We start from the raw sequence: 25802 nt of genomic DNA, 5'->3' as shown, positions 1-25802 counted from the left end.
ACTAGAAGCCCCGGTCTGGGCTGCTGAAAAACACCCCATGTCATGATGCTGCCACCGCCACTGCAGGAATGGCATTAGACATATGATGAGTTGTACATGGTTTCCTCCAGATGTGGCAGCTGACATTCAGGCCATAAAACGGTTGATTTTGGTAATCTTGTTTCTCATGGTTTGAGAGTCCTCTAGATTCAAGTGGTTGTCATGTGCCTTTTACTAAGTAGTGGCTTCTGTCTGGCCACTGGCATGATTTGGGAAGTGCTGCCTGGATGGTGGAGATCTGCCTGGGTCTCCTAAGAATGAATTTTGGTTTAGGTGTAGCATAGGGTGTAGGTTAAGATTAGGTTTAGATGTAGATTAATGTAATCAAATGACATTTTTGTAGTCTTTCCTTGGATACAGTAAGGTTGGTTGTGAAAACTCAAGACTCAAAAAACCTCAAGACTTAACTCAAAAAAGTTCATTCTCAGTTGTGAAGAAAGGAGTCGTCTGTAGTCTTTTCTTCACCACTAGAGGTCACATTCCTATTGGTCCATTCATACAATACACAATGTAAAGAACAACGGCCAGATTCAAATTAGATAAAAGAATAACTAGGTAAAAGAATAAATAAATAAAAATGAAAAATGGATATACAAGGTTTTTGCCCAACATTGATCTGATATCCGATTCTGATTGATTGTGGCACCTACGCAAGCCCTGAGCATTGTTCACTGATATTAATTATATTTCTGATTCTGATCACATGTAAAAAATACCCTAGCAGTAAAAAGAGAGTGACGCACTGATGACTACCATTGTTACTTTATGTACAGGACTTACCTACTGTGCCACATACTTTGCATGGCATAGCATGCTTTTTATGAATCTGGCCCTATGTAACCTCTGCTCTAGAACACCTACAAAACCTGCAGTGCATTAATTTCTCTCTCTCTCTCACTCTTTCTTTTTTTCTCTCTCTCACAGGAAAACGCATACATAATCACAGCAGGACAAAGAAAGAAAAACAGCAGCCGGTTGTCGTAATAAAAGTCTTTTTATTCTGTTCTGCTTGCAGCACAGCATAGTATATTCTCCCATGATCGAGTGGCCCAGCACACGGCCCCCATGTGGCTCCCCCACAGAAAGGAGTATGGCACAAAGAACCTAACATAGTAGGGGCACTGCCGTCCTGGCACAGTGGCATATATCAGAATTGGCTCTGCTCAGCTACATCGCCATTGATTAATACAGAGCAGCATGGTGTGCGTGTGTGTGTATGTGTATGTGTGTGTGTGCATGTGTGTGTGTTTGTGTGGGTGTGTGTGTGTGCATGGATGTGTGTTTTCAATCAGAATGCACTGTAACTCGCCACAAACAGCACATACACACACACCCGCACCCACACACAAACACACACACACAAATGCCAGTTTCAAAGCCACGTCCATGTGCAGCACACTGCATAATGCAAAGCTTGTGGCTCGGCCATATGCACACACATTGGGTGAGCAGCGGTCAGCGTGTGCTGCCCAGTTTGCCACGCTCACTGAGGAGCCCATTAAAACCAGCTGAGGAGGCTTTTTGTAAAATTATTATTCTGAAAATATTCTCTCCCACCAACACAGCCCAAAACTCTTACTACAGTGACACGGTCATCTGGACACACACACACACTTCAATCGCGGCGTCGGTTTTAACTGGAACTCATAGTGGTCGATGGCCGGCCGCGGTGACTCAAACACAGTAGGACACTGGTCTCTGATAGCAGTGGGTGTGAGACAAGAGAGGACAGACAAAGAGACAAAAAGACCAATTCATAGAGAATAAATTCAGTTGGTAAATATATATAAATGTATATATATATATATATATATATATATATATATATATATATATATATATATATATATATATATATACGTATACGTATATATATGTATTTCTTATCTTTGAATTATATTATTATATTTTATATATATATGCTGCTATTTAGATAACAGACTTCTCCACCACATAGTAAAAAAGTAGACACTATCAACACAAAGAGACAAATAGAGAAAGAGAGGCCGTTTTGTAAAGACTGGTTTGTGGTGGGGTTGGCTAGTCCGATGACAATTTGTCCATCTTTAGTGTTTCACGTAATCTTTAAGTCATAGCCTAAAGCAACATCCCAGGTATTTTTCGTAATAGCTAAATGTCCACTGAATGGTTATGAATATAAGGTGGAACAAAAGGAAAATGGAAATCGAAAGAAGTTATCGCAGGTACTATATGTAGCAACATCGTAATCATTAAATCTGGTAATAGAAATGAGTCAAAACAATACGTTTGTCTTCAGCTAGACTGTTTTGCTGAACAGCTATTTCTCTATTGCTATCTAAACTTCACAAACACATATATGAGGTACATCTATATATAAAGTAACCCAGACAAGTATTGCACAACAATCAAAACTGGAGTCAAAGGATGCATATATAAGCTGCCAAATGCTAAAACTGTAATGTCAAGATAAACGGCGCATACTGTGAGAAATCTGTGACAGTTAAGTAATGTGTCGTGGACTCTGGCTTTTTAAAGGACTTTAAAGGACTCACATTACTGCCCTTGATTTGTACATCACAGTCGTCAGAGTTTCAGCGCACAGTATCTTGACATTATTTTTTAGCCCAATGACAACAGTATATGCTCCAATTAATTAGTACTACGTTTGAAAAGCTCAGCATACAACAGGTAAGCTTAATATGGCTCAGATGCAGTCACAAGCACACAAAGAAACAAAATTAGCCTGTTGGTGTCTACCCAGGACTGGGTCAAATATGTAAGGAAAACCTGGGGAAAAGGTTCCAGTTAGAAGGCAAATCTAAAAAATCCAACAATTGAGGTTGAGGTCAGAAAAATCAAGATCAAACATAGTCAATAGGAGGGCTGAAACTGAACTGCTTTAACATTTAAACATTAAAAATCCATATTTGACTCAGGCCTGGGACCAACATGCAAGTGCCCTTAGCAGTATTCACAGTCAGTCATAGCAATCACTTCAAATGCTAGCACTAGACTAATGGTAGAAGCTAAACCAAACAAGTGAAAATGTCTCTCAAGGTTTTCCAAGGTCATGATCCTCAGTCATAGCTTTTGCTTAAAGTACCAGAATTTTTTGTTTTCTAGGTTTCTCTCAACAGCAACGGATAAAACATCAATATAACTCTCTTCGTACTTTAGAAACTTAATCCAATGTGTCTGTTTTCTGTTCCTTTTTTTTTTCTTTCACTCTTGCTGAACCACACATACACGCATGGATATCAAATCAACTAGTAAAGTGACAGAGCAGAGCAGTTAGTAAAAAAGGTGTAAAAACACAGTGCTAAACTGTAAACAGTGCTCTCCTGCTTATCGCTCTCTGAATAATGGCATGTCTCATATCTAAGGTTGACATCTGATTAAGGGGACAGTGCTGCAGTATGGCTAGCTCTGTTGTCTACATGCTTTAACCAGTTTTAGGACATCCAGAACTGGGTGCCACAAAGACTCCTCAACCCCGCCCCCAACCACCCCCCAAAATAAGCCACGATCTTAAAGTGTCTTCTTGGTTGCAGCACACTGTGTTGTCATGGCAACATGTACATTCAGTCGTGAGGAGAAAGGCTGCCATTGACTGTTTAGGTAGTTGAAATGTTGCGTGTGCCCCCACTGTAATGTAGCACAGTGCTTATGTTGATCAACACACCTGTCTTGAACTAGAATGTACAGACACACACACTTTTACTACATATATAAATATGTATATACATCTATACTTATATATATAGTAAAATAACTTAGAAATATAAAAGATGTATTGAATGCTTCATTGTAGATTATTATGTATTGCTCAAGGGAGGAGGATGAGATCTAATTATGATATGACTGTGCGTAAGCTCTACTTAGGTTTGGCACTCAGCTTCAATGAGCAAATATTAGATCAGTCAAAGTTGACTTACCCTGTTAGAAATATAAACACACTGACCTAGACACGCAGAATGCTAGATGTGAGTTAACAGAGGAAGGGGACAATATTAAGGGGAAACCAAAAGTAACTGCTACCTTTTCAAGTGAACGCATCCCTTGAGATACAAATACACACAACAATTAATGTCAGGACTCAAAGCTCAAAAAGCTGAACAAGATGAACAATATGGGCATTGGTAAAAGGGATTTTTTTCCGCCTCTGAATCTACCCTTGAGAAATCCATGGCTTGTGCCTGAGTCCACTCAAAGAAACACCACATTCATCCAGAATATTCCATCCCTTCACATAAGTGCCCCAGTGAACTGAAAGAAGCAAAGCCAGTCGCATTGGAGCAATCCCCCTCTGACACATATAAGATTTGTCAGCAAGGCAGTACCATTCTTATGTAGTAAAAAGGGAAAGCCACTATGTGTGCGACACCCGATCAGCTTTTCCTTCAGAAGCACAACAGAGCCTTGTGCAAGAAGAAATGAAGGGGGCTCACCTCCCCGTTATAAGCCAATATGAGTTTGTCTTCTAAGTAGATAACTAAATTTTCCCCGGCTGTTTGCCAATGTCCATCGTTGAATACGCACCTCAGACCTCACTCTCCACACTGGAAAAGTGGGCGGATCCTCGACGTGAGCACAGACTCTTGGTTTTGAGGGGAAGGTGTGGAGACTGGTATCTTTGAGGCTGGGGTACTGAACGCAGTCTCTGGTACTGGAGCTTGGCACTGGAGGAGGACAAGGAAGAGGGCTGTGGGGCACCAGGTGTTGAGGAAATGGCTGATGGGGATGAGACGGAGGAGGAAGAGGTGGGCGGAGGAACATGAATGGGATGAGAGGATGACGGAGGCGCAGGGAGAGCTGGAACCATAGGCGACGGCAAAGATGGTGGTAGAGTCTGAGGAGGTGATGAGGACTCTCTGGACCTTTCGGGACGCTGTGATCTCTGAACACTGAGGTTAGACTGACTTCCAGATTTGGCCTGGCTTTGAGCCCGGTCTAGTTTGGAGGATTGCCGTTTGGGCCGGGTGGTGCTGCTGAAACTTTGGCAGTGAAGCACCAGTTCCTCCTGACTCCGGGAGGTCACCCGGTTCCACTTAGAGTGGTGAGGTGACTGACAGGAACAGGCAGTGTGGCCTCGACTCTTCTCTTGGGTTCTGCTTTTTGACTTCTTTTCAGTTTTCACAGGTAATTTGTCCACAGACCAGTATCTTCGCGGAGGTGGGGGGGTCAATGGTGGTGGTGGCCACTGATTTGATCCTAAGCCACCAGAGCCCCATCCTGATCCCCCTCCAAAACCCCAGCTGCTCTCACCACCTCCCAATCCCAGAAAGAAGTCATCCCTACTGTTGATGCTGCCACCTCTCTCTCGGGCAGGGTAGGTCCCAAAAAACCAGCCTCCACCGCCAATGCCTCCAACAGCCCTTCCTTCGTGTCCCTCCCAATATCTTTCAAACTTACCGAATTCCCCTGAAGAACCTTCATCATCCGTATAGATCTCAACAGTTTTATCCCTCTCCCTTTCCGACTCTGATTCCATTCCTCTGCTCTCTCTTCTTCGTCCTCGTTGCTCTGCTCTTTCTCTCTCTTCTTCGGATTCCTCCTCCTCCTCTTCTGATTCCCATTCATGGAATGCTAAGCCTTCTCTTGAACGAGACTTACCTCTGCCATTCTTTCCCAAAAGGGGGCGACTCTCTCCTCCTTTCCCACGTTCCTCTCTCTCTGACCCAAAAGACCGCCTTCGCTTATAGTTCAGAGGAAGCAGGGGAAGAAATGATGATGGAGACTCAGAATTTGGGTTCCCACTACCCCAAAATTTCACTGATGTTGAGTGCTTACTTGAAGTGGTATAACGCTTACTGTTAGACCTTGGCCTGGAATGGTGATATGACTGAGGACTTCTGTGGTGTTTTTCTCTTACCCTACTTCCTTCCTCATCATCACGACTTTGATCATCTCTTTCTCTCCTTCCTCCTTCTCTTGACATGTCCCACTCATAGCTCCGGTTCGAGCTTTCACTCTTCTTCCGAAAAGAGCTACGTCTAAGTGCTGGGTAAGAAGCAAAATCCTGCTCTATCTCCTTTTCAAATACTTCCTTTCTCTCAGTGTCACCCTCTTCCTGTCCAGGCCGCTTTTCCCTCTCCCTTCTTCTGGATTTCTCTTCTTTTTTCTTTTTCTTTTTCACTTTACGCCTTTTGCGCTCCCTCTCCCTCTCGCGCTCCTCCCTCTTCTTCTTCTTTCGGCCCTTCTTCCTTCTCTTCCTCTCCCTTTCCCTCTCTTTATGATGCCGCTTTTCTTCCTTGCCTTTGCCTCTAACCCCGCCTGCTCTTCTGGCTCTCTCTTTCTCCCCCCACGAGGCCCACCATTCTTGAAGTTGTGCCAGTTGGCTACCGGCTCTGTCTCTCATCTGTGTCTTCTGTGGGTGAGGTTTGCGGGGTGGTATTGGTGGGGGTGGGGGGCTGCAGGGCAGGGAGCGAGAGGACATGCGTGAACGACTTTTCCTCCTGCCCAAAAGGAGGCTAGATTCCTCTGTAAGCTCGTCCGTGTCATATTCCTCATATCCATCTCTTGTGCCCGCCCTATACCTGAAACTCTGTGACGACGAATAAGAAGAAGTGGAGTAGGAAGGAGAGTTGGATCGTGAAACTGATACAGAAGAAGAGGTGGAGGAGGAGCTAGAGGTGCTGGAGGAGCTGGATGTGTAGTGAGCAGAAGGTGTGGGTGAAGGAGGAGTCTGAGTAGGGGAGGAGAGGGGAACCGGTACAGGAAGAGGCAAGGGAGGTGGATGACGGCCTCTTCGACCCACCCCATCCCTCACTCCGTACCTGCCCCCACCTCTGCGCCCCAACGGAAGGATGTTTTCATATAGGGGTCCTCCGGAGCCTTTTCTTTTTGAGAGACTGTTTCTCTTCCAGAAGGACTGCTGAGGTGGAGATGGATGAGGTAAAGCTGGGTTAATAGGTAAGTGCCCAGAAGGTTGTTTTTTCTGTGGTCCCCTCGAGTTTCCAGAGGACTTTGTTCGGTGCGTGGTTTTTGGAGTTTGGGAACCTACAGTTTGTGGGTCTGCAGAGACTCCTAGGCCCTCTGGATCAATTGGACCATAATATCGCTTGTATTCATCAAGACCACCCTCCCCCCCACCTACTGCAGCCCAGTGGGGATGCATGCCCTGTGGAAATTGTGTAACGTCCGTAATTGCGCTGCTAACAATGCTAGCCTTTTCAGGGCCAGTTTTTGGACGAGTCCACCGATCTACCACAGCCAGTCGTCGGTCATGACGAGGTAAAAATGTGGAGCATGGCATTGGTGCACCCAGAATTGGACTGTTTGAAGGCCCTAGGGCCATGCCCGAATGCCCAGCCGATAGTGGAGAACCAGGAAGAAGGGCATTGTATACTGGCTGTTGTTGTTGCTGGTGATGTTTCTGTTGTTGCTGTTGCTGTTGTTGTGCCATGGTGATAGGAGGGTTGGCTACAGACGTAGTAACCACATGAGGTGGGGGAGGAGGGGGCATAGTGGTGATGTGATGGTATTGGGGAAGTGTGCTTTGAGAACCTCCGGGGGCTGTTTCATCTTCAAAAATGCAGCAGCTGTACATTCCCTGTTAAAGATAATAAGAGGAAGATTTATTCAGAAAATGTCCTGTGATGCAGGGCTTTAACCTGTTCTCCTTAGTGACACATACAAATTCAGACACGTAGTAAATTCTTCAGCAAAACACTAGACTTGAAATATTAGCATAACAATGAAAGTGTCAGGATGTTTAACACTTTGATGATGCAAGACAGCACACACTGCAACCTCAAATAACCTATGTCAGAAGTAATGGCATCACTATAATGATTTTCCACTACCTGAGCATATTAGTTGACTACCTTACATGCTGCTCAAAAATATGCTGTTTCACTTTCTGAGAAGACATTTCAGGTTATTCAGATTTCTTGCGCAACTTAAATAGACATGCCACAACCTAAGCCAGACAGTAGAAATATAGAGAGTATGATACATTCTCTACTCTATTCTATTTTATTATCTGGCTGGACTCGAGAGACATGAGAGGTAGGCTCTCGTGAAATCTCTGTGTGAATTCAGTAAGAATACTAGTGCCTCTTTTCCACTGCAGGGCCAAATGGTTACTAAGGCTGCGCTGTATCATTATGGACCTGTTAGATCGGTTACAGTTTCTTTTTCCATTTGCTGTGTTGCTAAACCAGGACCAGAATTTACAGATATGGCATCTTAAAATAATTAGGTGACAGGTTCGCTCTTTAGTCTTGCACTACAACTTCTAGGCTAATGTAGCTAGATAATGCTAGCTAACTCACTAAAATCATCTGTTAGCATCATCTTAAACCAAGACAATGCAAAACTTTATTATGCTACAGTGCTAAAGTGTACTTGTCGCCACAATAATGGTCAGTAGACACTGAAGAGGCTAAAATGGAACAACTATTCTTGTACGTATAAGATATAGTCTCTGCCATTTTCTGTACAGAAAATATGAAGACCCAGAATCCTGCGGCACAAAGGTGACGCAAATCTGGAGCCAATCAGCGGAATCCCTATGCCATTAAGCCCTCACACCGAATGGTACTGACAAAAGCCACCGGACCTGCAGTGAAAAAGTGGCCCAGATGTCCCGTCATAATGATAACAAGAAGTATGCATGTATGCTGACAGGCTCCACCTTATGGTTTGAGGGATTGTCAAGTTGTAACACTTTGGTGCAAAAACATCACACTTTACAGATATGGGACAAGTGCCATCTTCTCAAATAACACTTCAGTAAAAAGCTAGCTTTATCCACTAACCCGACTGAAGGCCAATAGGAAGTCCAGTCCCTTTGAACGACCCAAGCAGTGACGGAGCTTCCAGTAAACAAGGTGCTCCCAGGCAAAAACCAGGAGGCTCAGACCCATGGCCACCAGAAGCATGTAGAAGACCCCCGCCATGTTGTCTATGTCCAGCTTAGAGCTCATCACCTCAATCTTGTCATTATGGCAAATCCCAGAAAGCCAGAGCCGCTCAAGCATGTCAATTTCATCTGGAAAATAAGGAAGGGTGGGCAAAGGGTGAGAAGGGAACCAGGTCCATGGATGATACAGATAAACAGTGAAAAGAGGGAATGAAGGGGAGAGATAATACCATTGTATGAGCAGGGAAAAGAGGATGAGCAGAAAAAAGAAGAGTGAAAGGAAATGAACAGGATTGGAGGTCTTCTGTTGGGATGCGCAGCCTCTTATTAATGGGAAAGGAGCAAACAGAACAGTTTTGAGTCGATAGAGTTTTGTTTGGTTTACAGTGCTATTGAATTGTGACAAAGGGGTGAAAAGGAAAATGGAGAGCGAAGGGGGAAACATGAAAAAGCAAGGAAGACGAAATCCATGTGGTAGAGAAAGATGGATGGAGGGAGATAATAACAGCTTTGATGGAGGTCTGAAATGGGCTGGTTTCTAGTATCTTGTGAGAAGACAGCCCCAAAGTGGTTTGGAGATGAAAGCTCTGGACTGATGGGCTTACTGCACAACAATACCCATTAGTACATTTATCAGAGGAAAAATGTCACCATGAAGAATGTAACAGCAAGACAAGAGCCTTCGTAGGGAACACATTACATACATTTAGGTGGCTTCTTTCTATCAAGGATCATTCTTTTCATGGTTCGAGAGAGACAGTGGTAAACTTTTTTTATTGAAAACAGCAGGCACACACAACTGCATTGGCCCCGATTAATTGCGTGTTTGGCAATTCATGAAAATCCAACCCAGAAACATGGCTTAGCCAATGGCATAGGTAATAGAAAATGTAATAATGTCAATTGAAATCACAACAAATTTCGCCACATTTATTGAAACAGGGAGAATCTGCCCTAATTAGAATCCCCACACAAACACATGTCAGAATTATAAATCAGGTCCGTTTGACTAGTGCAATGTTTACTGGCCTGACCCTTTGGCTATTCATTAGTGTGTTCATTAACTCCGAGACTTTTCCTAATTTCGTTCATCAAATTTCAATAAGCCTCTTCCAGCTTCTTTTCATATTCAGTGTTTCGGCATGACAAGAGGGCTCACCACCCTTCTTATCAAAAGAGCTTCGACAAAGCCACAGGAGACACAGGGGGACAGAAAAATACACAGAAAGACTGGGAAAGAGGGGAAACCAAATCTCTCAGCACATGTCCAACTTTTTGGTCTTTTAGTCACAAAAAGAACTTGCTGATAATGTGCATGCTGTATTTTTTCAGCAGAAAACCTTTCTCACAGAAACTACATCCAACTGCAGACTATTAAAAGTGGCAGAAGGAATGACTATTCTGTTTCATCTTTAACTTCTTAAATTATTACTAATGAGTATACATTTGCTACAAAAGACAGAGTGGCTACATTAGGACTACAGGGGCTGTGTTTAGTACATTCCAAAAAAATACACAAATGTGTAATTTAGACAAGGGTAAGCATAAGACTATGGATCTGTGGATCAACCTAACTACTTCTAATGTGTGTCAGGCATTATGTACAACATATCCTTTGAACTATTTGTGCCATCTGAGTACGGCTAAATAAGCTTCCTGTACCAAAAATTTGTCACCTTTAAGGTGGTAGTAACTTCAGGCTCCTGCAGATGGTGTTGCATGAGGATGATCAGGCTGTGGGGTGTGATAGATTGAGAACAGGTGCTACAGTGTAGTGAATGTCTCGTTGGATGTGTGGAAAATGGGTAGCAAAGCAGGTGTTAATGATTAGCATAAAGGAGTGATTGCATTTGGGCATGACAAAGGCCATAGTGTGAAGGAAATAGCTGAATTTGCAGGTGTATGGAAGCGTATGGTCATACAGGTCTACCAGCAGTTGCAAAAATCCCAGCCTACAGAAAATTCTTGACAGAATTCTGCCTGAAAGATGACACTGATAGAACTAGCAGGTTTCACAGATTGCGAATGAAAATTCCTTTGCTTCCAGGCAAGAATTGCTTCTAGAAGTAAATGCAGGTCTTTTACCACCAATTTCTGTAAGAATACTCTGGAGGGAACTGCATTTTCATTCACAATTCATGAAACCTGATAGTTGTCCCTATCTGCAGGAGCCTGAAGTTACTACCACCCCAAACACACACAGTGACTATTTTTTGTCTGGGGAACTTACTTAACCTGTCATAACATAGAGACAACATAGACACACTGACATTGGCATAAGAGCTAATCCACTCGTTTGTCATCTTTAACTGAACAGGGCAGTTTTACCCTGGTTGACAGTAAGGATGCACAATGATAGCAGGATAATATCAGTATTGGCAGATAATTGGTTACAAAAATGACTGGCGTTTTGCAGATGATCTGATGGATACTTCTGATATTTGATGTAATTTGATACTCTTGGAGATGATGAGGGATACTTTACTAAAATGCATTCATTTTACAGCATATGTAACCCTACAGAAAATTGCCCCGTTTACACCTGGTCACCTCCTGTTTCTTGAGCATCAGGATTATGTCTGGATAAGGCATCAGGTAAGTGATCAGGTGTTTCCTTGTAATGCTAATCCATGTAGATGTATTTCCAGTTGCTATGTTTTATAAATGTAATGTCATCATTGTTAGATATGTACATCAGAATATCACACAAATCCAAATCCAAGTTCTCTGGCATTCTATAACCTTGACCACCAATCCATGAATCAGAAGACAGTTTCCAAAGCAGTCTCTGTACTATCATGACAGACTTTGCTTCATAACAGCTTAAGTGACCACTCACCTGCTGGTACAAACCTTAATCCTTTAATCCTTCACTTATTACTTTTCCCCTGAACTGAAGCAGACTTTGTAAATAGCTGTATTCCTATCATTATCATCATTAGGGATCAGTTTGCTGGTGAGAGGCTAAAGTGAAAGCACCAGCCAACCCACAACACTGCTGTGCTCCTCTGATCTCACCTTGTCAAACACTCAGAATCTCTCACTAGAGAGCTGCTAGACGAAAAGAGGCAAGGTGAAGCCAGTCATGGATGTCGTTGCCCACTACTAGGAAAGACTATCCGATGCAAGCTTGTGAGTTTTAGTTATTCTTTAGAGGTCTATGTCCTTTTCCACTACAAATGTCACACATAAAGGGGCATTTTACCCGTAACTAAACCTTTTTCAGCTGAGACTGACATAGTCAAGATGCTTTAAATTTAGGAATATGCAGTGCATAGCCCGGGTCAATTTACAATTTATGAATGAATGGAAATTTGAATTGAGAGTCAGACAAGAGACAAGTGGAACCTAAAGTCTGTCCCAAAGTAATATAGAGTAAAATGTCTGCTTCAATTGTAATACACAGTATAATCATGTTCCATAAGCATACACAAGCATACACAAGACATTGTTTTGAGCCAATTACAGGCACAACAACAGTGTGATGTCACATCCTAATGTTACTAAGCAAACTGATAAGTGTTGTAACATAATAACAAAAACCTTTTAGCATTAAATTGCTTAATAGCAAAGATTCCGCATATACTAGCTTCAATTATGTTCAAAAGCCGGAGAAGAAAGGAAGGTGGAAAGCGCTGATACAGTGGTGCTTGAAAGTTTGTGAAGCCTTCAGAATTGTCTATAATTCTACATAATTTTGACCTAAAACTAGATCAGATTTTCACACAAACCCTAAAAGTAGATAAGGAGAAGTGAACAAATGAGACAGAAGTATTAGACCTGGTCATTTATTTACTGGAGAAAAATATTCAATATTACATATCCGTGAGAGGCAAAAGTATGTGAAGCATTGCTTTCAATGTCTGGTGTGACCCCTTGATTAGTCCTGCACATGGGCTCAGAGGAATTTTTGCCCATTTCTCTGTGCAAAACAGCTTCAGCTCTGTTATGATGGTGGGTTTTCTCCAATTAACACTTTGCTTCAGGTCCTTCCACAACATTTATCTTGGATGGAATTCAGGAATTTGACTTGCCCGTTACAAACCATTAACTTTACTCTTCTTTTACCATTCTTTGGTAGAACAACTTGTGTGCTTAGGGTTGTTGTGTTGCTGTATGACCCACATTCTCTTGAGATTCAGCTCAGGGACAGATTTTCCTTTAGAATTTGCTATAATAAATGTATAATTTAGAATTTATTGTTCCATCAAGCCGTCCTGGCCCAGATGCAGTAAAACATAATGCTTTTCATTTAAACAAAAGAAATCCATTTTGGTCTCATCCGTTCATAAAACATGTTCCAACAGCCTTCTGGCTTGTCCATGTGATCCTCAGCAAACTGCAGTTGGGCAGAAATGTTCTTTGTGGAGATAAGTGACTTTCTCCTTGCAACTGTGCCATGCACGCCATTGTTGTTCAGTGACTCATGAATATTAACATTAGCCAGTGTGAGAAAGACCTTTAGATGCTTAGAAGTTGCCTTAGGTGACTTCTCTGAGACCTCACAGACTATTACACACCTTGCTCTTGGGGTGACCTTTGTTGGTCAACCACTTCTGGGGAGGGTAATAATGGTCTTGAATTTTCTGTACACTGTCCGACTGTGGATTGATTGAGTCTAAGCTCTTTAGAGTTTTGTAACCTTCTCCAGCTCCTTCTGTCAACAACTCCTCAGAAACCTTCTTTGTTTGTTCCATGATACACTTCCACAAACACGTGTTGTGAAGATCTGACTTTGATAGATCCCTGTTCTCTAAATTAAAAAAGGGTGCAAACTCACATCTGATTGTCATCCCATTGATTGAAAACACCTGACTCTAATTTCACCTTGAAATAATCTGCTAATGCTAAAGGTTCACATACTTTTGCCACTCGCAGATCTGTAAGACTGTATAATTTTCCTCATTCCTTATTTTGTCATATTTGAACATCTACTTTTAGGACTTCTAGTGAAGTTTAAGATGAAGTTTAAGGTCAAATTCATGCACAAATATAGAAAATTCTAAACGGTTCACAAACATTCACTATAAATGGGAATGCACTATTACCCCCAGCACTGAAACATGGAACAGTAAACCAGCCATAGCTGATTACATGAGTTCTGTTTATTTAACCAGATATACCTCAGACATTGAAACAGTAATGCTGAAGTACGTGTTGCAGAATACTGTTTTGCTGCATTAGCAGTCCATTATAGTTAATACCACACTATGACCATTGGAAGCCTAGAGAAAGTAGGTTTGTGTTTATTTTAGTGTAGAAGAGGAAACAGGCATCAACGAAAAAAAAACAATGAAAGGAAAATGCTGAAGTGTTCCTTTAAGCTTCGAAACAACTGCTAATGTATTTCTGATGTATTTGTATGTCAGACAAACACAGTTAGTTGGATGTGTGTAGGGTTATGCTCGAGGCAGTGCTGCACAGTATATTGTACATTAATAATAATTGTAATATCGAGACACTACAGAGTGATCTTGTGACGGGCTTTAGTTTAACGTGTGCATTACAATCAAGCTTTCTAAGAAAGAATTCATTTGTTGCTTCCCAACAAATTAGCACTTAATAAAACATTAAAAGCATTTCTGTTCAGTGCTGAGAACCCGCTGACCCATTACAGATACGGAGAATGAGTATTCAAAGTTCCTTCTGTTCAGCAGCATAAAATAACATGACAAATTAACTCGAGAGAATGAAATGTGTGCTGGTGTTTTATCATATTACAATCCCAGCACAATCACAATACCGTTTCAATACACTTCCGTTGGATAGACCCACAGAACACAGTAATTAATGCTTTGTACTTCTTAAAATGAGGCTTTGTATGAAAGCTTCAATTGGTTTACAACCTACAACATCATGTGCATGTTCTGCACTCATGTATCTCCTTTACAGAAATGCTTCTTTAAAAAAATAAATATTGAAAGATTTCTTAGAACATCAAAAAATTCTTCTATGGTATCTAAGATTAACCTTTTGGTACCTTTTTTATTACAAAATCAAATGCAGTAATTGTAACCAAATTATTAATAATCTTCTCACCATCCCCCACCAACTGCAGCAAAGCCAGGTCTAGTGGCCGCTTCCAGCGGGAGTTTTTGTGCAAGGCGATCCCATATCCTGTCGTGGCAAACACCTTTCCAGAGCCTATCGTCATTACTTTGCAGCCCTCGTCCTTACGCGCCATGTAATTCAGCACAGCTGCATCGTAGATAAATGCATCCAGTTTTCTGTGGAAAGGAATACATAAAGTGACAAAGTGAGCGAGCGAGCAAGGTGGGGGATGGGACGCAGACACATTATATTACCTGGCTGAAAACTTGAACACTGAAAAATGGAAAAGTAATCTTTAAAAAAAGTGGAAAGTGCAGAAAGAGCGTGAGCGTGCAAGGACACAGCTTTTAGAATGTGCCAGAATGCTGTCTCTTTAGTTCATCATAAGCTCACAGCCCATTAATAATCTTTGAGGAAAATTGCTGGACACTTCGCAAGGGCAGAAAAATATGGTACAGAGTTACTGCCAATATGCATAATCTCTTTCCAACACAGATGTGATGCAATGAATATTCATTCCCGATGTATGCATAATGCATTAATCTAAGATTCTGATTTATATATACAGTCATACACACACACACACAAGCGAACACATAAATGCAACTGTACAATAAACCTTCTGAATGCTTTCCTAAGGTAACTGAAAAATGCTACAGTAGCTCACTGGTGCCACAATGCCATATTTAGCTGTAGTCTTCAGTGGCTTTACAGTATAAAATGAAAGCCAAATGTTCTGCCTGTCCAGAAGTAGTCTTAAGGTTTAATTGCTGGACAGTGGTGTCATTGACTGTATGTTGAATGCAGTGACAGCATTCTAGATTAAAGTCATGAGTCCGAAGTCACCAAATAAAAGTAACTGTTAACACTGATATATATATTTAAGAAAAAAGCAAAACAAAACAAAACAAAAAAAGACTATGCTACACAAATAAGAGTCCTTGGTCAAGACTCCTAATGCCACATTTGAACACCTGTGTAACATTCAATTCAATTCAAATGTAAGTCGCTCTGGATAAGGGCATCAGCCAAATGCTGTAAATGATAGGAACCTCTGTAGTGACACCACTAACACACCATATGTCCAAATGTCTGTAGACACCCCTTCTAATGAATGTATTCAGCTACTTTAAGTTGCACTGATTGCTGACAGAGATGTGCAAATGCACATGCAATTTGTTCAGTCAATGTAAAAAAGTACTGCCAACAGAACTACACTCGCTGGGGTAGATAAACATGGCACCATGCCTAATGCCAGATGTGGGCTAGAAGGGGTACAAGTCCCCCAGCATTGAGTTGTGGATCAGTGGAACTGTGTCCTCCATCAAATGTTTTTAGGGTGAGTTGGGGAGTTGGGGGTGAGGTTTGACAGTGATAATCCAACATCCAGTTTCCAGTTCCAGAAGTCTATAGTGATAGAGAGGTCATATGATTTCTTCTTAATACATTTAAGGTCAAAATCTCAACATGGACAAAATATTGGGACACCTTTGTCATTCATTGTTGCTTCTAAAATCAAGGCTATTAAAAACAGTAACAGTCTCTACTGTCCAGGGAAGAAGGCTTTCTACTAGATTTTACAGCATTGCTGTGAAGATTTGATTACATTCAGCAACAAAATTGTTAGTGACTTCAGGATGTTGGATGATCACCACCACACCTCACCCCCAACTCCCCAACCTAAAAGTATTGGATGAAGCACCATCATTTCAGAGAACACAGTTCCACTGCTCCACAGCTCAATGTTGGGGGACTTTATACCCCTCTAGCCAACACCTGGCATTAGGTATGGTGCCAATAGGTTCAAGAGGTTAATCTGCTCCAAAGAGTCCTATTCTATTGGCAGTACGTCTCTACATGGACTAGACCATCTGTGTGTGTGTGCATTTGCACATCTGTGTCAGCAATGGGCGCAACTTAAAGTAGCTGAATGCATTCATTATAAGGGGTGTGCACAAACATTTAGACATATAGTGTATATGTCAACAACAATTTTACTTTTCATTTCATCCTCTTTTTGCAGAAACAGGGTCAGAACTGATTATATGATAAATATGTCTACATGAATACATTATGAATACATTTTATTAAAGCAGTTGAATCTTTAAATATGTTGGAGCAGACTATTAGAAGCAGATAATACACTTTTAAAATGAGATGGCTTTGTTTCAAGCACTAATCAAACACATCAACATTTGTAAATAACATATTTACAAACTGTTCTGTGGTGCATCCGGGTTTTTAAGTATGTGTCCATAAGGGTCTTTATGAATTGACATTCACTTGACATTGACATGAAGTGAAGGACAAAGTGCTGTAATAAACAGTCCACATGTCTCCATGAGCTCTTATGGGTTAAGGTTTAAGAAATATGTAATTTGTTATCATTATGGGCTACCAATACAGTATTACACAAGAAAAACTATCCCTATTGTGCCATCTCAATGCTACAACTCATCTGTTCACATGCAGAATTTGTGTTGGTCCACTAGTCAGTTTCTGACCACAGGACCAGAAGTGACATAGATGTGTTTAAAAGTCCAGCAACTGTGCTCGTTCTGGGTTTGTGTCAGTTGTAGCAAATCAATATCTCATTGTGTCTGCTGTGCTACAAATGTCCATTGTATGTGTACAGCTAGCAGTGTTTTTCACAAAGAAAAGTCCCTTAGTTTTAGTCTGTGATTTATGTTATGCCTAATAAAAAATCACAATTAATGCAATGCCCTTAGGTAGCTAATTTGGGTGTAATGTGAAACGTACTGCTTTGAACAGTAAGCTCAGGAACTTGACAAATCACCAGAGAAATCACACTCAGCTTTCCTTCTCCAAACCCGAGACAGCCACTGTGATCTGTGGTGTCACCCAAATCCATCTATTTACTTTCTAGTGCAACTGTTTTCCCTGTTACATAAAAGAGCATCTTGATTCCCCAGGATAACCCATTAGTGAGCTTGTCGATTTTAAGACCAGTGCTATAACAAGACTGATGGCTTTGACTTTTGGCTGGAAATTGTTAGCACTAGTCATACTTCATGCAATTTAATGAGCAATTATGAGGCAAAGCATCTATCGTAGACATAGCATATAAATAATGTCTGAGTCAATTTACACCTTTTTTTTAAAGGGTATGCAAAATCAATGTAACATCAGGTTGAAAAAATATTAAATAAAGATAAAGTGCAGTCTGAGAGCATAGGATAAAAAAATGCAACATCATGATATTTCAGCAAGATTATCCTAACACATACTAAGCTTTCCTGAGAGTTGGAATGGACTCAACAGTCAGGAATGGACCCAACAGTCATGCCACATCAAAAAAACTTGATACTTTTTATGATACATGCAGTTACATTAAGTGTTTTAGAGGCAAAATATCCAAGATGTACTCAGAAAAGCATGTTGCAATGTAAAGTCTCATGATAACCATAGCATCTCATATTGCCTGCCCTAGGGGCAGATGCCGTATGTGGAGCTGCTTTAAAGGGGCTGTCAACATATTTTAATAATCTGATCATCCTTTTAACTGTACTACTTTTTAACCACACTGCTTTAAACTATAGTCCTATAGAATGTGCGTCTTACTGCCAAACAATGCACAAACATGGTCACTTTCAATTAAAAGATTTTGCACCTTTTGCGTTTCCTCTGTTGGATTTGACTGTATCGACTCTACTGAAAAACAGTGACATAATATGATCCTTCAAACCAGTCAGAATAAGTCTTTTAGTCATACTCGGCCGAGAACCAGTGACTCAGGGAGTGAACTAACCTTCTAAAGATTTTGCTTAACTGTGGGAAAATCATTGTAATGCACAGCTTAAATAAACAGTGTCTGCAGTATCTACTTCATAAAATATCAGTTCCGCAATTCCACAAGCAAGTAAAACTGGGCTTTGACTTGCAGGTTGTTAACAGATCACCTAGCCAAATTGCTAAGCTCTAACAAATATGAACAATGTTTCCATAACTGACCACCACCACTCACCATGGTAGCTACCATAGTCATACTCCAGGCTGATGTAAGTTTACCTCCATAATACAATATTTTAAATTTTAAAACTGACTGGCTCTTTCTGTAGGCCTACGAGTGACCAGCATTTCTGCTGTTTCATCTATTTCTATAATAACAGCATGATGTCTCATTAATTTTGTTGCATTTATCTGATATGTAATAAACATGATTAATCAAAATTAAAGAAACATTATTTTTTATTCATGAATGGGCCTGTGAGCTTACTTGTGAAAAAACATCCAACAAGAAAGATTGCACATCCTGAATAGAGCAGTGGTGACACACAGAAAAAGCTGATCATATTAATCAATCTTTTGTGCAACCAGAATGTGTAAATACTGTAACTCCACTAGCTACAGATTTAAACCAGTCAAAATATATTCAACAAGTCAATTTCCATTCTCCAGGTGCAGTGGCTACTTGGGGAAAAGAGGGTATTGATCAAGTCACATATCCTTAGGGTCATCGAGAAAGGTTTAATGTTTGCAATCCAATTGACATTTTAACCTGAATGAGAGCCAGCTATAATCAGAAGCTGCCCTTAAACTGAAGCTCTAGTGAACTCTTAAAACGATTGCTCTTGAGTGATCATCTACTCACCCAGTCTTGAGGTTGTCAATAGCCTCTTCGACACCTCTCTGGTTATTGCGCACCATGAACTGATGCATGTTAGGATAGTTGCTGCGGATGTTTTCTTCCGTGCTCCCATTAGGGACAGTGCCAAAGCGAAGGGGAGGGTACTGCTCGTTGGGCTGCTGGAACTGCAGGCAGAAAACATCAATCAGATTACTGGCCAAATGTTTCAAATGCCGCAAGATACTATTCATGGGTACTTTATTTAATTTCTCTATCAGGAGAATATCACCTTAAATTATCTATACCTGAGCTATCTTCAGTGATAATCACTTAATTAGGCTTTAAATCATATTATCTGGTTTGAGAGAGGATGCAGCGACTTTAATAGTGCAATAGAGTGTCATGGGAAACAGTGTACAGTGCAGCATTCATGGTTGGTGGTGTTAGAAGAAGAGGGCTCTTACATATGTAGCAATTACCTTTTTATCGCTGAGGCCAGACACCGTGTCAATGTACTCCTCTTGGATCATGAAAGCAGCCAGGTTAGCTGTGTAGCTCGCCAAGAAGATAACAGCGAAAAAAGCCCACACCAAGACCATGATCTTACTAGTGGTTCCCCTAGGGTTCTCCACAGGAACTGAGTTATTAAAGACCAGAGCCCACAGCAGCCAGATAGACTTCCCTATGGTGAACTTAGATCCTCCAGCCTCTGAGACAGAGAGAAAAATAAAAAAAGAGCAGTCTTAGAACTGGGGGAAGTGCAGGGAAACAGACGGAATAGAAAGCAAGAGTAAGAGTGCAGAATGGACTGCAGAATGGATTCTGCACTCTACTCCTGCTTTCCATTTCGTCTGTTTTCCATGTGCTGCTGAATTGAATTATCATAATAATGACCACATATATCAACTTAGTAATCAGCAAAGTTCTGCACTGCTGATTTAATTCTAGATGTGTCTACAGTCAAATCCTCAAGAAACTTCAAATGATACTTACTCTTCCCACTTTGTAGACTTCTGTTGTATCCAACAGGGCTGAAAAACTCAAAGATGAAGACCGTTACAGCCACCACTGACAGGCACATGACGAACATCATCACCCACACTGCAGGACTGTAAGGCTCTGAAAAATGCAAGGACAAAGCTAGGCTATATGGTAGCAGTAGCTAAAACTTGTACTAGCATAAGTTCTAGCATAACATTCTGTCACAAGGAACACGCTGAACTGTTCAATATAACGTTACTGTGGCTGCATCCCAACTCAAGTCTTTATTATACTGAGGCAACAACACTAATGAATGCAGTTCTAATAATGGCTAGTTTTAACACTGTGTAGTGTGGTATGGTGTGTGGTTTGGGACACAGCCCCGATAAACTGATGCATCAGGTAGAAGATACAGCACAGAAAGTGGGCAGGTCTGCATGCTGATACACCCATAATGAAATGGGCAGACGTGTACTAGATTACTACTAGATTCTGCAGGCAGGAGTGAACCCCTTGCCATGCACAACTCTATGTTTGGTTTGTTTTAAAGCATTGGTTCGTATTGTGTTCGAATAGCAGCATTTGCGCTTAATCTTACAAACCAGGATTCGGTTTAAACAGACTATAGCCGACAAGTATAAACCCTTACAAATACCTAAATTCACTGAGCAGACCTTAAGAACTGTATTGGTGTGGATTAGTATTCTAATGAGTATGCCTGATATGTCCAACACCAGCTTGCTACGCCACTCAAGTAGAAGTAAACATGGTAGAGCGAATAGGGAGACCACACATGCAGATTTTATTGAGACCCTGTGAGCCGACAGACAGATGTACTAGCTTGGATATGCTTGTTTAGACTTAAAGTAAATGAGATAGTGGGGAGATTACTCCCCAAAAAAAGGGAGAAATTAGAGTGCAAAATGTCAGACATTTATTTGCCACTGAAAAGACAATCACACATCCAACAGTGTAGCAGGAAGTTCTCTAAGAGCGAGGGTCAGGATGCAGGGGGAGGGGGGTTAAAGGCTTTTAGTGGGTAAAAGGAAAAATGTACTGCACTTATAAAAAGTGCCTCTACTTACATGAAGGAACTGCACTTGTAGACAAATGAGCAAAACCCATGACAGCCCTGATAGCACTCTACATGTAAAATCATGACTGCTAATATGCAGATTATTAAGTGCCTTCAAGTCATATTCCTGGCGATCATATGACTGTGGTTTCTACCAAATAATTCTGAAATCTTTGATTATTTCCAGCTATTAGTTATTAGCTATTAGCTATTCCAGCCTTAGTTTGGTTTTCTAGACTTTGAGTAAGAATTGAGGGTTCACTTGTTTTCTTAGCTAACCCCCCCCCCCCACCCACCACCACATCTACCTTTGTGGATGTTAATTGGCTTTTTACATTGTACAAAAAATTGACTTTTTCTTTCACTTCTACCATGACATTGGCTAAGCCCCATTACTTGTGCAAAGTCATAGTAACTCATGGCCTTAAGTTGATTATTGCTCATAACTGCTCTTTCAGGTCACAGGAAAATGCAGATGTCTTTGGTTTTGTGTTATTTGTTTTCTTAATTTCTTAATGAGTTCACTCCATCCACTAGGGTCAAATTTATGAAAGCTTACCATCTGGATCAAGATTGGATGCCACCAGGGATGGAAAATTTTGGTTCAGAAAATAACAATCTTTTCCCGAATTCTGTTCCAAGCTCTGCCACTGGTTTGAGCAAACTAGGGGTGTCCAGACAGATGGAACAAAATCCTAAGGAGGATTTAAATACCATAGGCATATTGTTTTTTTAGCAGTCAATGACTAATATTAGAGCTGCTCTTTTGTTAAATTTGCAGATATTTACTAATGACTAATAGTCTCTTTTCAGCGGCAATTTAATAATAATATATGCATGTTTCATGGCCATGCTCTTCCATTAGAATGACTATATATATATATATATATATATATATATATATATATATATATATATATATATATATAGTTTTTATTTTAGTTTTGTTTTGTTTCAGTATTTTTTGTTTTGTTTCCGTATTGTTCATTTATGAAGTGTAAGAATTGTACCAATATGCTTGTTCTTATTATTATCACTTTGTTAAAGTTTCTTTGAAAATTTGTTATTTGTCCCCTTTCCTGAAAAAAAACTGTATAACTTGACCAATGATTGTGCTTGAATGCTTGTGCTTGTCATTTATTTTTTTCTCTGACACATAAATACAAGACATTCAAAATTCTGGTCTCAGTAAGTAACTCCACCATGAACTCTATCTAGAGTCATCTAGAGGTGCTATTTCTTTATACAGTCTACCTGCAAATCCCATTTCCCTTATCCACTTCAGTCCGTTTAAAGCCACTTTTTTTTTGTTTGTACTGTAGAGCAAGACGGGAACAAGTTGCAATGTTTTGAAAGGAAAGGTGTGAGTCTTTGCCCTCTGAGATTTGTGGTGGTGCAGAAACGTAAATGGCTACAACAGAAAGTGGGAGACTGTTTCTAAAAAGGAAATGCTGTTTAAAACGATGCGGATGCACAGAAACCACATTTTTACATCTCATTTTTCACTCTTTACCAACACAATGTCTCAACACTGTAATCACATTTAAATGATCTAACAAAGCTGCAAGCTGAGCAAGAGAACAAATGCATAGAAATATACTCCATACTTCAGTCACATCTTCTGTCATATAAACATATCACTGATAACACATTAGGTCATTTATATATATATATATATATATATATATATATATATATATATATATATATATATATATATATATACACATATGCCAACAACGTCCTAAAGAATGATACTACCATGGTAGTCCTTGGTTGTTCTTGACCATCAAAACCAATTTCTCAAAGCTAAGAAGCTCAGAGTAACACATTGCATCTTCTTCCTCCTCCCTATAACTGGTAATTTGGGGATCTGCAGTTATTTATTTATTTGAAGAAACATTCCTGATTCCATCCCTAGTGTAAATCTGCAATTATTCTTTTTAGATCTGCACTGATTTTTCACCTGACAAATCAACCAAACATACCATTTGAACACAGATGTATACACCTGTAGGGCTAAAGATGTGTTTTCCCAAAAATCAATTCAAGGCCAAGACTGGTTTTGCATTCATTCTATGGTTCTGCAGCCTTGAGCCACAGCTGGTAATCTAATCTGTCATCACTGTCGTGCATTCCCAAATAGATCCCTCCCTGTTCTTGTTTATATTCATTATTTGTTACAGTGGCTCTGAAGTGTATTGTAGGCTAGATTTGTTTAGTTAGCCACTGCGCTCATGTCAACATTGTATCTGTTATTATAAGAGATGAAGCGATTCACCAGCATATTTGAGTTACATTTAAAAGATTAGAGACTGCTTATACTACTGCATAAAGAGGTTCACATGCTGTGCTAATATGAAAACCATACTACTGATTTTAGCGATGGTGTGTGACGAATTCATCGCCATTTATCTTCTATGTGAAAAGAGTCAATCTGTTTGCCTACTGCGAAATGGTAATTAAAGATACTTTAAATATGCTAAAAATCATAACATGTGTTATTCATTCATTACACTCAAGCCATTTTGAGTTCTGCAAGGATGTCTAGATATGGTAATTTCACAGTGGAGACTGATTGATGCCATTCACCATGAACGCCAAAAATCAAAAAGAGGGCTTGACTGACAGAACTAATTCTGCCACATCACTTTTCTATGGTTATTTGATCACTAGATGAAAATGACAGAATGGAAATCACTGTGCCCTTAGTATGAGGTTCCAGCTTAGTGGGGCAACATGTACAGACAAATCTCACTTGGAAATCAAGGCCATGCATTAATGTGTCACACTAGCTCCAAAAATGGCCTAACAGCAAGTCAAACAGCCAACCAGAAAAACAGACACAACAGTAATTACATACAGTAAAAACATATTTAGGAGTGATTTTCACACCTAAGGACACTGTACAGTTAAAATGTATGAACATTTATATCTATAAGATAAATTGAGCCAAAAGAGATAAAAATGAAAGGTACATCATTTAGACCAAAGGAAAAACAAATAGGTAAATAGTCTTGACTTATGAATTAACCAAACTAAACATATTTTTTTAAGATCAAGATTATTTTATTTTAATATTTCTCTTAATCAAACCATAACCATAAGCAGGTGGATACCCGGAGCAAACTACACAGATATAAAGACAAGTAGTCTGCATTGTATGCAATAGTGTACAGCAAGCCAATGGAAACATTTCTAGCATGGGTATCAACCCTCGCCGCTGAATTTTGTGCAACCTATTCAAACCCCTGAGCAGGGACACTAGAACGAGCAGCATTACACTAATCAATTCTAGAAGTCACAAAAGCATGAATAAGACCCTCAGCTGCAGAGTAAGTGATAAAGAGGCGAATCCTTGCAATATTATTGAGGTGAAAAAAAGCTGTCTTGGCACTGCTTTTTTTTGTGTGGATCAAATGACAAAGTACAGCCAAAAATGACTCCCAGATTTCTAACCGGAGTCAAGAGAGACATAATGAAACCAGGGATAAATGGAGGTTAATGATTTTCTTAATAGTAGATTTCTCCTTATTCAAACTCAAGAAATTATGTGTCTTGATGAGTTCTCAAGCTTTAAATTCAAAGCTGGGAAGAAATGCTAACAGTAAAAAAACACAAAAATGAAAATTCTGAATGCAGAATTTAATGCGTAGCTCACCAAGGAAGGCAGATGGGGAGACCGTGCCATTGCTACGAGAAACCATAACACTGATGCCAGTCTCCACAAATGGAACAGAAAACTCCACAACCTCTGACCTCTCTTCGTTTATGGTCAATGAGCCAATAGCCATGTCAGCTCGCTTGGAAACCACCTAGCAAGCAGGGAGGGAAGTGTAATTAGTAGAAGCATTAACAATAACAACAACAACAATAATAATAATGGATATAGTCACAAGCATCACGCCACATTTTTATTGGAAGAGATATGATATTTGGAGTAGTTTTGAGTGCTGTAGTGGCCCCTTTTTTGGATGCTTCATCAGACTGGCACTAGAGAACTAAGAAGAACTAGAGACTAGTTTAAAAAAGAAAATTCAAACAATAATACAATAATACACACAATCATTAAAATACATGCCAAAAGTCATAGGACAGAAGTCCTGTAAACTGCTTATGAAGTGGCGTTACCTCAGGAGGCAGCTTGGGGATGCCCACACCTGTATAAGTTCCGAGGTGTTATCGTGTGAGTGAGGTTGAACACTGGCCGGCATGCTCAT

The 25802-nt window shown here is 40.3% G+C and overlaps 1 protein-coding gene across 3 annotated transcripts in view; it reads right to left on the bottom strand.

The window, feature by feature from the left end:
- Positions 1-1926: 1926 nt before the first annotated feature.
- Positions 1927-25802, bottom strand: part of grin2da (glutamate receptor, ionotropic, N-methyl D-aspartate 2D, a) — a 113422-nt gene continuing 89546 nt past the window's right edge. For all 3 annotated transcript variants that reach the window (XM_072675819.1, XM_072675820.1, XM_072675821.1), the window contains exons 8-14: positions 25244-25397; positions 20520-20645; positions 20006-20235; positions 19551-19711; positions 14927-15114; positions 8784-9016; positions 1927-7573 (exon numbers count right to left, since the gene is read on the bottom strand). In XM_072675819.1, the coding sequence (XP_072531920.1) occupies positions 4562-7573; positions 8784-9016; positions 14927-15114; positions 19551-19711; positions 20006-20235; positions 20520-20645; positions 25244-25397 (4104 nt within the window). In that variant the 3' untranslated portion in view covers positions 1927-4561. The remainder of the gene's footprint in view (positions 7574-8783; positions 9017-14926; positions 15115-19550; positions 19712-20005; positions 20236-20519; positions 20646-25243; positions 25398-25802) is intronic.

This window comes from Salminus brasiliensis, chromosome 3 (genome assembly GCF_030463535.1).
Source record: "Salminus brasiliensis chromosome 3, fSalBra1.hap2, whole genome shotgun sequence".
Taxonomy (NCBI): domain Eukaryota; kingdom Metazoa; phylum Chordata; class Actinopteri; order Characiformes; family Bryconidae; genus Salminus; species Salminus brasiliensis.
This window is presented reverse-complemented; position numbering and strand designations above follow the sequence as displayed.